This window comes from Squalius cephalus, assembly GCF_949319135.1.
Source record: "Squalius cephalus genome assembly, chromosome: 15".
Classification (NCBI taxonomy): domain Eukaryota; kingdom Metazoa; phylum Chordata; class Actinopteri; order Cypriniformes; family Leuciscidae; genus Squalius; species Squalius cephalus.
The window spans coordinates 17497279-17514071 of record NC_137136.1 but is presented as its reverse complement, the minus strand read 5'-3'; the positions used below and the strand labels follow the sequence as shown (position 1 = coordinate 17514071).

Below are 16793 nucleotides of genomic sequence, written 5' to 3'. Positions count from 1 at the left end.
TGAAAAAAGTGATTAAAGACTGAGAGTCAATGTTCAGAAATTATTAATTATTATTATGTTTTGTATGTTTTATGGCTGTTTTCCGGTGTGTTTGTTGTGAAACTCAAAATGTTTTTTATTTTTAATTATAAAAAAAATGCCATTATTTTATATGAAAAAGTTAATAATTGTATATTATTGAGAAAATATTTTAGTTTGTATTATGTAAACAAATATTATTGTGACAGTAACTGTTTTGTTTGTAACTACGGTTAACAGGGAATAAAATGCAAATAATAAAATGTTTTTAAAAATGTCTTTTTAGTTTAGTTCTGACTGGGTGAGGCGGAAACATGGACAGCACTTGCAGCCAATCACGGCACACATCGCCATGTTTCCGGAAGCACACACGTGTTTGGTCCTTCACTTCAGCAATGCTGAATAAGGAACGTTGGAAGTAAAAACATAGATTGTGTGCCAGTTCAGGGCAATATCTGACTTGAGGAGTTGTTTCGGGATGGTCTGGACAAGCAGAGCTTGCTTCCGCAAGGTTAGTAACGTTGGCAAATTTATAGAATGACATTTAGGAAGTCATAGGTGGCCCGACCTTCACATGCTCAGTTTCTGTGTCATTAACAGATCGTATAACAAATTACTATATGATTATTATTACTGTTACAAACATGATGCTACACACTTAACGTTAACATGTTTAGCATATTGTCATCTTGTGGTGAAATGAGTTGAAATCGAGCTGGCACACTGTTCTAATTAACATTATCCATAAATCTGATGTAAGAATTCCTTATTTTGTCCTTTTCAGAGTGGGCTATAGCCTATAGGACTATTTTCATAAATGAATGCGTTTTATTGGCTAATCTCACTATGGGGTTAGCGCTAGCTGCTGTGTGATGACGTGAATGAGTAGCCTGTTGGTAATTTTCCTGATTTGAACTGCTGTAATCTTGACGTTGTCTATCCCAGAGGCCCAGAACAGACACACTTTAATTAATGAAACTGAGTATGCTGCAAAGTGCGTAATGTTGACGAGGCGTTTGTGGTATCCTTTCGTCTTAAGCTCCTCCCTCGACTCTCGAGGATTGAGGTACCTAAGCAAGACGTATTTCCTGCTCACTCAGGTCTCTCTTCAAAGGGACATCATCTGAGGGCTCTGTTCTTATGCAGTTGAAGGTTCATTTAGGTTGGATTTATGAGAAAACATTCTTAATAAACAAACAAACACCAATAGCATAAAACACGTATGTGAAATGTATGATTTATCTGAACCACAATCGCAAAACGTGACTTTAAATGGTTAGTTCACCCAAAAATGACAGTTCTGTCATTAATTACTGACCCTCCTGTCATTCCAAACCTGTAAGACCTTTGTTCATCTTCGGAACACAAATGAATATATTTTTCATTGTACTGTCATGTCAACACCAGAAAATAAATATCTTTATGCTTGAAAATTTCCATGCGTTCAAAGGTGAAATACAAATAGTTTCGTGAACTTAACTAATTCTGCATCTCTTTTATTTCAGTATGGCAACTTTGTGGATAATATACGGCTGTATGTGAGGGGTGGAAGCGGAGGAATGGGTTTGCCCCGTTTAGGGGGAAATGGGGGAAATGGTGGAGACGTGTGTGTGGTGGCCAAAAAAGGCACTACGTTGAAGCAAATCAAGGACAAACACCCTAACAAACGATTCACTGCAGGTGTTGGTTCAAACAGCAGGTGAGTCATTTTTTCTTAGAAAGAGTATAGGGTGAGAGAAATGGAAATTGTCAGTAATTCCTCTGAAAGGCAATAGTAGGAATTTCTTATATATTATAGGCATAATATAATAGTATTTTTGTCTTTTCAATATATTATGTTTTTAATCTACAATAAGATATTTTAACTAATATATATGTGTGTGTGTGTGTGTGTGTATATATATATATATATATATATATACACATAATCTGTCATGTCATGTCACAGGGCCCTATTTTTGCAGTAACATATTGTGTGATCTCTCCAATTGATTGATTGTGTTGGAGTGAGAAATCTAAAACACGTATTTTAGGTGTTATTCTTTTGTCTGGTGAATTTGATGTAAGGAGGTCTGTATTGTTCTGATATTGTGAAGGCTTACTAGCTCCATGCAGAGGATTCATTCACAATCTTTTAAATAGTTGCTATCAAATAGTCTATTGAATTTAAGATATTTAGCAGAATGTCCAAGCTTGTTTTTCCATATAACGAAACTGCGAACCCAAATGTCAAGCTCCATAAAGTCCATCAAAGTAGTGCAAAAAGCTTTGCAAGTCTTTAAAAGTTTTGTGAGGAACACTTTGTTGTTATTCATTGAATATTCTTGCGTTCCACCTGTTCAGATTATGATAAATGCAAGACATTTTCATTGTTTGCATGCACCCAGAAAATCAGCACACTGAACATACCAGGAGGAGATGATTCTGTGGACAATTTCTTTGATTTGCATGTGTATCATTTCAGATTTAAATGTGCAGATGTATGTTTAATTTAAGAGAATGTGCACAAGTCAGTAAATAAACACTTATTTTTGGACTGCTTCTCACAGAAAGCTGTTTATTGACTTTTAAAACCTGATTTTGAGAGCTGTTGAATCTGATTTGTATTGTGCTGATTTTGTAGTATAGAGAGTAGAGACTAAGTATTGTGTGGTGCGTTTGTCAGTATTTATTCTCTGAGAGGGGCGAAAGGAGAGGACACCCAGGTATTCGCACCTACTGGGATCAGTGTCACAACTGATGGGGGGAGAATACTAGGTAATTCCATTTACACCTCTCTAACATCTAGATCATCCAATGTTTTCCTTTCACATTCTTCATATCACTTCACTTCTCTGTTTGATGTTTTTCTACACATTTTCTCTCACATTTGAACTTTTAGATCAAATGCCAATTTGTGTTGTTTGTTCCTTTTCACAGTGTACTCTGTGTCATTGAACATTTTATTCTTTTCGCTTTAGGGGAGTTGAACTGTGAAGGAGACAGACTTTTGGTGGCTAGAGGTGGTCATGGTGGCTCTCTTCACTCTGGGTTCTTACCCAGTAAAGGTCAAACCAGACATATTCGGCTGGACCTTAAACTCATTGCAGATCTTGGACTTGTAGGGTGAGAGAATCTCTACACAGAATGTGGACTGGGGTGGGAAGTATTTCTGTCAAAAGTAAAACACATAAAGAGCTAAACATGATGTAGGAAAAATGCACAAAAAATATAATGCATAATTAAACTATACTTGGTATGTAAAAACTTTGATTGTTATGTTTTGTCATAAAAAAACTGCTATGTGTCATTCTTTGTGACCCTCCTTGTGTTATTGTTTTTCTGCATATTTCACTCACACACATCAAACATTTTTTTACAGGTTTGATAGGCTTGTGTTATTTTGACAGGTTTCCCAATGCAGGCAAATCCTCCTTGCTGACTGCCTTGTCTCATGCTACACCAATGATTGCCAGCTATCCCTGTGAGTACTGAAAATCAGTTACAATTTAGTTAAACCAACATAGTGAAAAGTTGAACCAACCATCCATCCATCCATCCATCCATCCATCCATCCATCCATCCATCCATCCATCCATCCATCCATCCATCCATCCATCCATCCATCCATCCATCCATCCATCCATCCATCCATCCATCCATCCATCCATCCATCCATCCATCCATCCATCCATCCATCCATCCATCCATCCATCCATCCATCCATCCATCCATCCATCCATCCATCCATCATCGGTGTCCTGGCCAGATTCTATCCATTGGCCCTAGACAATCATGGCCTCCTAATCATCCCCATCCACTGAATTGGCTCTATCACTCTCTCTTCTCCACCTTTAGCTGATGTGTGGTGAGTGCACTGGCACCGCTGTTCTGTGACTGCTGTCGCATCATCCAAGTGGATGCTGCACACTGGTAGGGGTTGAGGAGAGATCCCCTGATATGATAGTAAAGTGCGTTGGGTGTACAGTAGTACATATGAAAGCGCTTTACAAAATGCCTCATTCATTAAATAACTTGGGACATTAAAGAGACCTTTTCGCTGACTCTGGAAAAACACCAGAAGAAAGATGCCCAGGGTCCCCAATCACCTGTGTGAACATGCCATAGTCCTGCTGCAGGGAGGCATGAGGACTGCAAATGTGAACCGAGCAATAAACTGTAATGTCCGTAATGTAAGACAGTGCAGGGAAACAGGACAGTTGATTGTGTTTGCAGTGCCAAAACACATGTAACTTTGTGTCTCCTCAGTCGTGAGGTTGCAAGTGCCCTGGTGGAAGAGTGGAGTAACATCTCACAGCAAGAACTGACAAATTTGCGGCAGTCAATGAGGATGAGATGTACTATAGCTCTTAAAGCATCTGCTATCTACACCAGATACTCACTGCTGCTTTTGATATTGGCCTCCCTTTCAGGGACTCATTTCATTTCTGTTCATCAAATGTCTGTGAAATGTGTTCAGTTTATGTCTCAGTTGTTAAATCTTTTTGTTTTCTTACAAATATTTACACATAATAAGCAGGAAATTTGCAGGAAAAAAAGCAGTTGAAAGTGGAAGAATGTTGCATATATGATATATATGGATGTTTTTACAATTATCCCCTTTTCCCCATAGTTACAACTTTAAGACCTGAAATCGGAAAGATCATGTATGATGACCACAAGCAGGTAGGATGACATGCTCTTCAAAATGCTGAACTCATAACATTCACTCATCTCAGCAAGATGCTATCATGTCATTACTTAATGTAGTTCCAACAGTGACATGCCTGTTCAGAAGACCACATTGTGTGAAGAGTCTTTGTTTTTAATTTAAGGATATAACTAAATTAGATTTATTCTGCATACTGATTGACAAGCTTGGTTTTGACCTTCTGCGATAAAGATAAACCAAAATTACAATATACAGTTAAACCAAAAATTACATACAGTTACATTTTTAATAAACAGATCTTTAGCAAATGTGATTTTATATTGCATGTTGTGTCTTATAATTCACACTTCTTCAGACTGAAGAATTACGTCAGAATGAGTTACAGAAGTTATTTTTCTCTGAAGGTTTCAGTGGCAGACTTACCAGGACTCATTGAAGGTGCTCACGTGAATAAAGGCATGGGACACAAGTTTCTCAAGCATGTGGAAAGAACCAAGCAGCTTATGTTTGTGGTAATGCGTTCAGTCTGTTATGTTGTGAACTTACTGTTAAGTACTGGGAGAGTTGTATAGTAATCTCATGTTCTGATGTTTCAGGTCGATATCTGTGGGTTTCAGCTAGCTAGTAAAACCCCGTTTAGGTCTGCATTTGAAACTGTACTGCTTTTAACCAAGGTAAATACATACACTACCGTTCCTAAGTTTGGGGGTTAAGATAAAAAAAAAAAAAAATAAAAAAAACTTTTATCTGGCAGGAATGCATTGAATTGATAAAAAGCAATAAAGACATTTATAAAATTACAAAAGATTGCTATTTCAAATAAATGCTGTTCTTTTGAGCTTTCTTTTCATGAAAGAATCATAAATAAATAGGCAGCACAACTGTTTTCAACATTGAAAATAATATTATATAAGCAAATAATAGCAGCTGAAAATTTAGCTTTGCCATTACAGAAATAAATTACATTATCTAATATATTAAAATAGAAAGCAGTTATTTTAAATTGTAATATTTCACAATATTACTGTTTTACTGTATTTTTTTCCAGTCTTTTTTTTTATAAAATAAATGTAACTTTAGTGAGCATAAGAGACATCTTTCAAAAACATAAAAAAACTCATACCAACCCCAAACCTTTAAAAAGTAGTGTGTACACACACACACACATACACACACACACACACACACGTAACCCATGTCACATGTGAACTAATTAAAACACTACTGCTTTTCTCAATGAAATGCTTCTGTATACAATATTTTGCTGCATAACTTGCTCCTGATCTTTTTTTTTTTTTTTTTTTTTAAATCAGGAGCTGGAGTTGTATAAGGAAGAACTGTTAGACAAGCCAGCCATCCTGGTCATAAATAAGATGGACCTTCCTGAGGCTCAGGGCCGGCTTAGAGAGCTGGAAGCTCACTTGGAGAACCAGGATGGTAGGTATTATTGGAAGCAAACAAGCTATTTAGGGACTATTATATATGTAATATCATGAATAGTCACAGATGTGTATTAGTTTAGAATTAGCCTTTGTTTTGTGTTATTTTAGGTATATAACGGGTGCGTCAGAAATGTAATATCATGACACATGCTTTTATCAATAAGGTGGTTGCATTATTTTTCATGAAATTGTTTTAAAAGCACTCTTGAGAATGACCATTCATTACACAAGTTTGTACTGTAATTTTTCTGTAAAGATGGTGATTTGTACTTGACCATTTTGGCAGTCTCAAGTTTCTACCACAAGTACATTTTGCTGAATTGCAGGCCTAATGTGATTGTTCCACTGCACTGACCTTTACATTTTTCTGCATTTTTCCTTGATTGATAACTTTAGAGTAATGCTCTGCTTTCCCTAGAATCAAGCCACATCTTTCCTGAGGACGTCACCCCTAAAACACTAATGCGTTTTATGCACATCGTCCCAGTCTCTGCCACGACTGGCCTTGGACTGCCCTTGCTCAAGTCCCTCATTCGTCAGTCACTTGAGGAGCAGGATGACATAGAAACTGAGGGTCAGCGCAGTGAGAAGCTACTCAAGTTGAGAAGGGAGATTCCTGCTTCATCCATACCCAGCTGGGGGTTTCCTCAACCAACCTGAGGTCACATATTCAGGTTTAGGTATGGCAGTCCATAAACAATCCTCAGGGATACTGTTGAACATTTGCTGACCTGTGAAATATTGAATGTGTGGCTAAAAGGAACACAAATTGTATGTTTTTCATTTAACAAATCAGTCTAGGTTGTATAGACTAGTATCTGTGCTTTATATGTCTTTACATTACAATGTAACTGTGCATGCATGTTTAAAGTTGGTTTTAGCTAGTCTCCCAGTCTGATCAGGCTGGTCTGGTTTGCTGGTTTTAAAGGGGTTTTGGGAAATTGTCAGTTGAACAGGCTGGGAGACCTTTTTTCCCCCCAACAAGGTAGTAAGACACTAAAAAGGCATAATCATATAAATTTGATTTAAGTCTATTGAGAGTGACTGCCTGTAGTTTTACTTATCACCAAGTTCGCGTCACTGTTTTTCAAGGTCTTGCATTTTGGCGGAAAAATGTATGACACAATACATGAGCTCTACTGCCATCTGCTGAGATTTCATGCTGTTTTTTGTGATGTAGGTATCTCATGCCTTCATTGATTTGCTTCATACTAGATTATACTGTACCAGATATTGTGAGAGTGAATGAAAGGATGAACTGTGAAGCAAAAAAAAGTCACATGTTGACCAAATCCAGGTATGAATTAAAAGTTGGTCAAGATGTCAATAAAGCAGAGAAACCGATTTGACCGTTGTTGTTTTTTGTAAGTCAGCAAGCTGAAATTCTGGAATCATAAGTTCAAAGGGGTTTTAACATTTCATAGAACTGTTACAATAAATATATAATTCCTTGTTATTATTTCTATGGTAACGGTTGTGTCGTGGCATTATTAAACCAATCACCACTTGACCGAGCACTTAAGCCAAAGTTAGTGCAAATGTTTTCTTTCTGAGTTCTCAAGTGGTTTTTATTGTTATGCTGTTTATCAGAAAACCTTCCTCGTGATATTTTGCATCATATTTAACATAAATGTGTATATCCTCTTGTTCACCTGCAGACAAGTAGCAGCTCCACCATATGCCACTAGATGGAACTAAAATCTTGCAGGTGGTTTCATTTGCAGGCCAAACCAGGGTGCATAGGCTCCTTTTCATGTTAGAGGCCCTGTCCCAAATGGCACCCTAAACACTTGCGGTCTGCCTACGAGTGCACTTTTGTGACGTAACGCCGCTGTGACTGTCGGGAAGTAGTCTGCTGCGGAGTTTGCAAAAGTGCGTATCGAGGGCACATATCGACCACAAAAGGGGCGCCCGCGAGCACCCTTCTGAGACCTAAAATGACTAATTGGACACCCAACGGTCTCATGGACTTAACGGACACAAGACCGAAAGTGCATATGAAGTGTGCCATTTGGGACAGAGCCAAACTCAGATAGTGGGCGGTTTCAGAGTTTGCAGAGTTTCCATCTGTCAAATTTGTATGCATATTCACATATATATTATATTTACATTCAAACACACTTTTTAGTCATATTTATTAAACTGATTACTTGCAAAACTGTTTTGTGATTTATATTAAAAAGAACATTTCAAGGTTAGATTGGTATTTTACAGACCATAGTATTCATGCAGTGATTAATAACATTGAAAAGACTCAGATATGGCAAATATTTACTATAACCTCCACAGAGAATGTGTGAATCTAACATTATTGAAGAGTTTGACAATAAATTGCTTATAACAATTTATAAATAATTAAAGGAGAACTCCGGTCAATTTTAACATTGAGCTAATTTTTTTGTAAATTTGGAGTGCTGTCAGTACAGAGAACAACGACAAAAATCGGTGTTGCCTACACCGTGTTATCCTCTTTTTAAAATTTGCACCCTGTTGACTTCAATGGGGCAAGTTTTAAACCTGCTTTTAGCCTCTTAACATCCTTGATGTGTCATTACAAGTGCCCAGCCATGCGAGTGATTCCTTCAGAGTGAACACGGGTGAATCTGACTGCAGTAGATGTGAAAGATATGAATAAAAATGATGTTATTTCAGCCAGCGCACATACCTGTATTTTCTTCCTGTTTTCGGTCGAAGTCCACAGTAGTCGATTGTCGAGTTCACACGCATAGGTTATCACGCGCATGAACTCGACAATCGACTACTGTGGACTTCAACCAAAAACAGGAAGAAAATACAGGTATGTGCGCTGGCTGAAATAACATCATTTTTATTCATATCTTTCACATCTACTGCAGTTAGATTCACCCGTGTTCACTCTAAAGCAGGGTTCACCAATCTCGGTCCTGGAGGGCCACTGTCCTGCAGAGTTTAGCTCCAACCCCAATTAAACACACCTGAACCAGCTAATCAAGGTCTCACTAGGCATACTAGAAACTTTCAAACAGGTGTGTTGGAGCTGGTTGGAGCTAAACTCTGCAGGACAGCGGCCCTCCAGGACCGAGATTGGTGAACCCTGCTCTAAAGGAATCACTCACATGGCTGGGCACTTGTAATGACACGTCAAGGATGTTAAGAGGCTAAAAGCAGGTTTAAAACTTGCCCCATTGAAGTCAACAGGGTGCAAATTTTAAAAAGAGGATAACACGGTGTAGGCAACACCGATTTTTGTCGTTGTTCTCTGTACTGACAGCACTCCAAATTTACAAAAAAAATTAGCTCAATGTTAAAATTGACCGGAGTTCTCCTTTAACTCTAAGAATAACATTGATTGTAAATGAATGAATATAAACTTAAAATGTTCAGCTCTTTTCATTAACAATACACATTTAGCTGTCATATCCCAGAAAGCTGAAGATAGATGTAGTTCTTTGGCATTGAACTCGTGTAGTCAAACATGGGGAAGTGATTAGAGTGATTTCTTATGATTAACTCACTAGCAAAAGAAAGCAAATCACCAAGATGACCAGAGAGGAAGCAGTCTTGGCGCAATCACTAAAAGAAGAACAGTAAAAAATAAACATTATTAATACAATAGAACCAATCAGTTATTTTTTCACATTTAAAAAAATCAGAGGATAAAGGATAAAAACTATAATGGAGTCAGATTAATTATATTGAATTCAGAAAAATAGCTGATTATGCACGTCATCCTTTAACTTCTTTTTGTTACTACTATTAGTTCAAAATACCAGTGTAAGCTTCCAGCCTTACAGATGTTACTATATTCACTCAGTGTACGTGTTCTCTCCTACAGTATTTATCTAAAATTTTGTTTTATTTTTTAAAGTACTTGCTAAAAATATTTTAGTTTTCTGTGTTTTGACCAAGGACACAACAGAGGTTAAAAGAATATTCACCTTGAAGCACATGGTCCCTGCGGGGCTCTTGCATCAAGAGAAACGTTGAAGTTCTTCACTGTCACTTTAGGGCAGGGTAGAGAGTCATTATGAAGGAGCCCTGAGATATCTGGATTGGAAAACATATAGACATGAGAAAGTGGGACGCAATAGAAATATATCATAGTTTTTGTTCAGTTTGCTTCAAGTTAAACTTATTCTCCTAGGTTACTTCACAAAACCTACCTTGCATGCTGAAGAGAAATATGATGCCACCACCCTTGATAAACTCTCTTCTAGTCAGATCATTGTTCACTATGGAATATGGATATATCATAAATGGCCCCACATATACAGACTCATTGCCAACGGTGACTCGAGTTCCATTCTTTCCAGGATTGTCCCAGTAATATATGCCATCTGTTACAACAAAAATAACAAAATAATTTATTTGATCTTTAGCTAAGTAAAATGCTGCATATGAACACAGATGTGATGTGAAAAATAATAGGATCCTCACTTGGAGATGCCAAAGCAGGGTCAGTGGTGATGCTTTGTTCTAAGGACATGCGCTTCTGCATGTGTGGATTCTGGTCAAGCATCTGGAAGGTTATTTGTCTCCATGGACAAGGCCACTGCAACTGGTCATCATATGCACCAGATACCAGACGAACATACATATAAGAGTAATTCTGATACACCAATAAATTTGCCTGAAAGCGATAACCATCACTGGAGTAATACAATGGACTGAAATGTGTTGAAGATTTCCCTTTTGAAAAGTCCTTTATCTGCCATGTGTGGGGACACTCAGTCTCTGAAATATTGATATCATCCAGTGAGAAGCCTCCACGGGACTTTCCAGCTCCTTTACGGGCTTCAAATACAACTTGGAAGGTTTTCTTTGCATTCAGTGACACATGATGCAGTTTCCAGTAATTACCAGGGAGTTCTGCAAGACATTAAACTAACTTTGAACATTTTAAGGACATCTTGAATGCATAGGCCTACACATTTGTTTTCCTCTTTCTGAATATGTACAGCACTTGAAGAAGAGACAGACCTGTGATCTGATCCATAAGTCTGAGAGTTCCTCTGTTGTCTGCTTCATTCTGGTACTCTCGGATCCAGATGTTGAGCTGGTCAGACTCATTACCACTGTGATAGTAGTAGAACTGCAGGCACTGGACTTTGCAGTCTCTTTTAGGGGTCATTGTCTTGCTCTCCATTCTGGCTGTGTCCCCTTCCTTTCTCCCCTCTGTGCTGAAGTGCATGAAAAAAGACATCCCTGCAGACATGAAAACAGGTGTATTAGTTGTGTGGAACTGGGTGGTACAGTGACTGCTTCTGTGGATGGTAGTGAAGCCTTGATTTTTGGGCAATTAAAATAAATTATTTTGCTGTGGGGTGCAAAGGATCACAGTTGATCCTAGATCCGTACGGGCCAGAATCGGCACACATGTGATTCACGGATTAACTGGCCAGTTTAACCGTCATAGAAAGTTAATCATTTGGACGTGTTTTGTCTTGCCAATTTACACATTCAAACAATTTTAAACGCGGAAAAATTGGGACTCTCGCGTTATTTATAAATGAAAATCAAAGTTACATTTATATATATATTAGTGCTGGGAAAAAATTAATCGTGATTAATCGCATCCAAAATAAAAGTTTGTGTTTGCATAATATATATGTGAGTACTGTGTATAATTATTTTGTATATATAAATACACACATATGCATGTATATATTTAAGATTTTTATTTATTTATATATAAATTATTTATATTTATATATAATATAAATTATGTAGAAATGTATATACAGTATATACATGCAAATATTTCTTAAATAAATACATGCATATGTGTGTATTTATATATACAACATAATTATACACAGTACACACACATATATTATGCAATCACAAACTTTTATTTTGGATGCGATTAATCGCGATTAATTTTTTCCCAGCACTAATATATATATATATAATATAAAATATATATATATTGTGATCCGTTGCACCACTATCTTCTTGTGATAAAACAGACACTTTCCACTGTCTGACTGTAACAGATCTCACCATTTTGTTCTTTGCTTAACTCTCTGGGCTTCTTCGCCCGAAAACGGGCGAAAACTTGAACATTTCGAATTGTTTATTTTTTTTGCTTCATCGGATGGGGGTGAAACTTGGTGACTTTTGTTTTATTACCTATATGAACACACAAAAAAATCAAGGAGATGATTCTGATATGTTAAAGGGTCGTAAAAAAAAAAAGTCACACTTAGCTTCCTCCCGCCCGAAAACGGGCGACATAGGAAATGAATGGGAAATACGAAAAAATAGGAAAACTCAGAGAAACTTTTGGTGGTACAAGCTACAGATCAGCCACTGTGCTGAAAAAAAGTGTACAGCAATGAAGGGGTGACACTCTAGAACATCAAGAGTGCAAATAAGACACCCCCCCCCCCCACACACACACACACACAAACACACACACACAGAGAGAGAAATGAACTGGTAAGACTGAAACAGCCAATTTTGCCCCAAACTATATAAAAATTATATAATCATAATAACTCCAAAACTATAGCAAGGAGAGTCAAAAGGTAGGTATCGTTTGAAAGAACTCTTTTTAAATTTTTTGAAAATATAAATTACATTACATTTGGACATTGTCCTGCCAAGAAACAGCGGATAAAAGACAATATATATATATAATTTTTATTATGATTTTGCATATCTTTCTTATTTGTCATGGAATAACTCAGGAAGGAAATAAGGTAGGAGGAAAATTCTTTTTTTAGTGAAGTCCCCCTACATGTTAGCTGCATCTGGATAAAAAAATTATAATTTTTGGATAAAGGAATCAAAAGTTACAGCATTTGGAAAAGAGATAGCCTTTTTGTACAGTCTTTGACACCCCCTCATGGGCAATATTTTCTCCATGAAGAATATCTTGTCATAAAAGCAATAGATTATGTTAATTTTGGGCTCATTTTAATTGTAATAATATGCTGTAAAAAATGAAGTGCCATTTTCAATTATCTGAGAATGTTTCATGAGCTGTATGATGTTTTTGACACATTGCAGTACATTATTTTATAGATTATGAAAAAAAGGAAATTATATTTATCAGCAAATAACTCAGCAATACTTAAGAGTTTTTCAAAGTGGATACATTCACTGTAAAGTTCAGACTCAGCTTTCAAATGACATCAACTTTGTGTTAATCAAGGCAAGATTTTTAAAAAATATGGTAAAGAATATTTTCGCAGCTAGGTGGCGCCTGCTGGCGGTACACTCGGTTTTAGAGGGATTACTCAGCACTCGTTAGGAGTTAATAAATGTAATTATATGCATTAAAAAGCTGAGATCCTAAGCTTTAAAATGATATATAATTTGTGTTGTTCCATTCAGTGGTTGCTTAGTAATAAAAAACATTCTTTCCGAATGGGAATAAATAAAATAAATAAATAAAAAAGCTATAGGCCGCCTATAGGACATGACACAAATTAATACATTTTGAAGCCACTAGATGGCGCTCTTCTCAGTTGAAATTTTTTTTTTTTTAGGCCTGCACTCTATTTTGATGTGAAATGTTGCATTTATTGAAAAATAAAATAAAATAAATAAAATAAATATATATATATTAATTCTAATGGAAAAAATAGCTCATAAAAATTATATAATTAATGCAAAGTATCATAAAAAATTCTAAATAATAATCAGAAAACATTATAGAACAAAAATATATTTGATTGGTTATCCTGGGAAAAAGTAAACTAAAGTTTTAAGGCTTCGCCCGTTTTCGGGCGGGAGGAAGCTAAGTGTGACTATTATACGAAGAAGCCCAGAGGGTTAAGTAGGTGTGGTCAGTCACATTGATGCCACTCACTGACTTCACTCTCTGCCAGCCATAATCCACAGCAGAACAGACACTCATCTGACACAGAGATGCATCATCAAAACTACAGTGGTCAAGGAAAGAGATGGAGGAATCTGTAATGCAAACAGAAAAGCACTCAGGCAAACTCATTTGCACATCCAAATTTTGCCCTAAACATATTTTGTTGATCCTGGAAAAACATTTGAAACATCCAGGATGTTGATGTTGAAATTTTTTTTATTTGAATTGCAAATCAATTCCTTACAACTACCCACACATGACATGTGTGTTGTCCTTTTATGAATTTAATAATATTTGTTTTCATGCAGTACCAGGAAGGACTTAACAGGAAGTGATTTCACATTACTTCACATTTTTACCTGAGAATGTATGTATGTATGTATGTATGTACCAACAAATATTTAAAACAAATATTCTAAAGTTAAATTCCTTAAAGGACAACACATTTTCCCTGGTCTTCCACATCAGACTTCAATTTCCACTAAAACATCCACAAACTGCAAATGAAAACAATGTGTGTAAAATACTCACTGCATTTATAGAGTTTGTTGAGCTCAATCGCATCATATTCACTGATGTCCAGGCGTTGACCAATCACATCTTGGAACTCAGGAAGCTTGGTGATGATCGTGGATCCATTACCGTTACTGAAGGCATTTTTACCATAATGCATCACAGAGTAATAGTCATATGGGGTGCCTTGGGTGGTGGTCACATTCTCGCTGTATTTATCAAAATTTCCCTCTTTGCCTGAAAATAAAGACTATGGAGTTATTAAGGTGATTATTCATAAAGAATGGCTTATTAAAGTGCTGATTAGTTAAATGGGCACTGCAATCAGTATGTCAGTGAATATCTGTATTTTACTGTTTTACTCTTTTCCTAAAAATAATAAAAGTTCAGAGCAACCTTTTATGATGTTTTCAAATTTGATGGTCAAATAATCATCTCTGTCATATCTTGACTGCGCATGCAAAGATCCTAGTGCATGGAGAAACTCATGCTCAACAATGGCTTTTATTCCACAGCCTTTTCCAATGGAAAGAGTCTGGCGTCCAGGAAATGTGCGGCCGACATATGACCAACACCTGCAAAATAAGAGAGAGATAACAGCACATTCATGCAGCACATATGTGCATTAATATTTTGTCTGGTAGTGTAAAAGAATTTGTTAACTCATGAATGTTTTAAGGCCCTTTCACACCAAGATTGACAACTATAACTATAGGCTTATTAGCATCCACACCAGCGGACAATAATGTTCTGTTTATTATAAGTGCGTCATCCTCCACTTTTTTCCATTAGCTGAAAAATTTTTTTTCTGAAAGTAATTCTAACGATATCGTTCAGTCAGAAGCCTCCACTGGGGTTTCCAGCTCCTTTAAAATACAAATTAGTTACAAATACTATCAGTTATCGATATAATTGTGTTGTGGACTCTGCTATTCTTTTATATTTAGAATGAGTGTAAAACCTTATCGCTCTAGGTGTGAAAGGGCCTTTATACTATACATTCAGTATAGCATAGTTTAGGCTGTATCGGAATAGTCTATAATACCACATATTACTAATATTGTGGATTACTAACTGGAAGCATACTGTACCCTTCAAGACTCTCCACAGAGATGTAAAAATCTTCAGCTGCTCTGGGCTTAAAGTCAATACATGATTTCAGTCTGAACTGCTCAAAAGCTCTCAAAATGACTCCTTTATAGTCCATTCCTATAATCACAATCAAAAATACATGATGGATGAAAAACATATAACAGTAAAACTACTAAAAAAAATTTTTTGTTAAACTGTAAGTGATAAATCCATGTTTTCTTACTGAGATTCACATTCAGCTCATAGGGGACAGGAATATCCCACCGGTACTTATTCCCAAGAATGGCACTCCTTTGATTAGGCTTTAAAACAAATTGTTTTAAGTACTCTTAGAAATATCATATTGACTGATTTTTGAATTATCCAATATTCATAATTATCCATGTACTTTGAGAATTTCTTAGAACACAACTCACCACCATGATGTCTCCTTCTCTGAGATTTAAACCTAGAATTCAGTTTAAAGTAAATATGCTTGTGTTCAGTTTACAGTAAATATGCTTGAATAAAATAGAAGTATAAATAATGATTTATGAATAAAAACAGATATGTTAGCTTATACTAACATAAATGTACTTTAGTTCTTGATATAATAGTTTTACCTTTGTTTATATCTGAAATGTCCTTCCATTCCTCGGTGCCTTTGAGGAGAATATAATGAAGGAAACAAAAGAAGACAAAGATGTTATGTCGGAAAATAGAATTGAGTGCTAGTCAACATAATTTTAGTGAAACAATCTGAAAGTAAAATGAGAAAAAAAAGAGCAATCAAAATTTCAGACCGTAATCACAACAGGATATTTTACACTGTGCAAGTGAGACATATTACAATAACATTACAACAGATTCACGTCAGTGACTGAGCTGTACTTACCATTTATATCAGGTTGTGGCTGAGAACATGAGATATGAAAACAATACTCAGACATCAAACAAATATTATTAAAAATCAACAACTGTATCACCTTTACAACGACAATGTATTATAACAGAAGCCTTCTCTATCCAACTTACCATTGGTGATGCAAGACAAAGTGCCAAAGCCAAACTCAGCAGAAGAAAAGCACATAACTGCATTTTTACTGGGAATCATAATGATTACATTTTATGAACGATGTTTTATTATTTGCATTAATTTTGCATTGAAAGCAAAATGCAAGGAATACACCAAGAATTTAATAATGTTGAAAAAACTACTATCTTAATTACAGACAATGAAAATATGTGATTAAAAAAGAAAAGTGGGATACATACCAGTTCAGTCATT

General features: G+C 36.1%; 2 protein-coding genes across 2 annotated transcripts; one reads left to right on the top strand and one right to left on the bottom strand.

The window, feature by feature from the left end:
* The first annotated feature begins 357 nt into the window (after positions 1-357).
* Positions 358-7078, top strand: gtpbp10 (GTP-binding protein 10 (putative)). The gene is made up of 10 exons (XM_079894895.1): positions 358-529; positions 1524-1717; positions 2684-2775; positions 2979-3123; positions 3408-3481; positions 4631-4683; positions 5074-5181; positions 5266-5343; positions 5983-6106; positions 6530-7078. Exons 1-10 carry the CDS (start codon positions 497-499, stop codon positions 6769-6771), a joined length of 1143 nt encoding a protein of 380 aa, XP_079751021.1. The 5' UTR covers positions 358-496; the 3' UTR covers positions 6772-7078.
* Positions 7079-10024: 2946 nt separating this feature from the next.
* Positions 10025-15970, bottom strand: LOC307172685 (meprin A subunit beta-like; the record flags this gene model as incomplete). Its single annotated transcript, XM_079895235.1, has 9 exons — positions 15943-15970; positions 15750-15828; positions 15526-15643; positions 14831-15009; positions 14453-14671; positions 11071-11295; positions 10528-10959; positions 10254-10427; positions 10025-10137 (listed from the first exon to the last, which is right to left on the bottom strand). Exons 1-9 carry the CDS (start codon positions 15946-15948, stop codon positions 10025-10027), a joined length of 1545 nt encoding a protein of 514 aa, XP_079751361.1. The 5' UTR covers positions 15949-15970.
* Between the last annotated feature and the right edge of the window lie 823 nt (positions 15971-16793).

Coding starts and splice junctions, on each gene's coding strand:
- gtpbp10 (XM_079894895.1), top strand. CDS start 497: ATGGTCTGGACAAGCAGAGCTTGCTTCCGCAAG. Junction 2,776..2,978: donor TGATGGGGGGAGAATACTAG/GTAATTCCATTT, acceptor TTTTCGCTTTAG/GGGAGTTGAACTGTGAAGGA. Junction 3,124..3,407: donor GCAGATCTTGGACTTGTAGG/GTGAGAGAATCT, acceptor TTATTTTGACAG/GTTTCCCAATGCAGGCAAAT.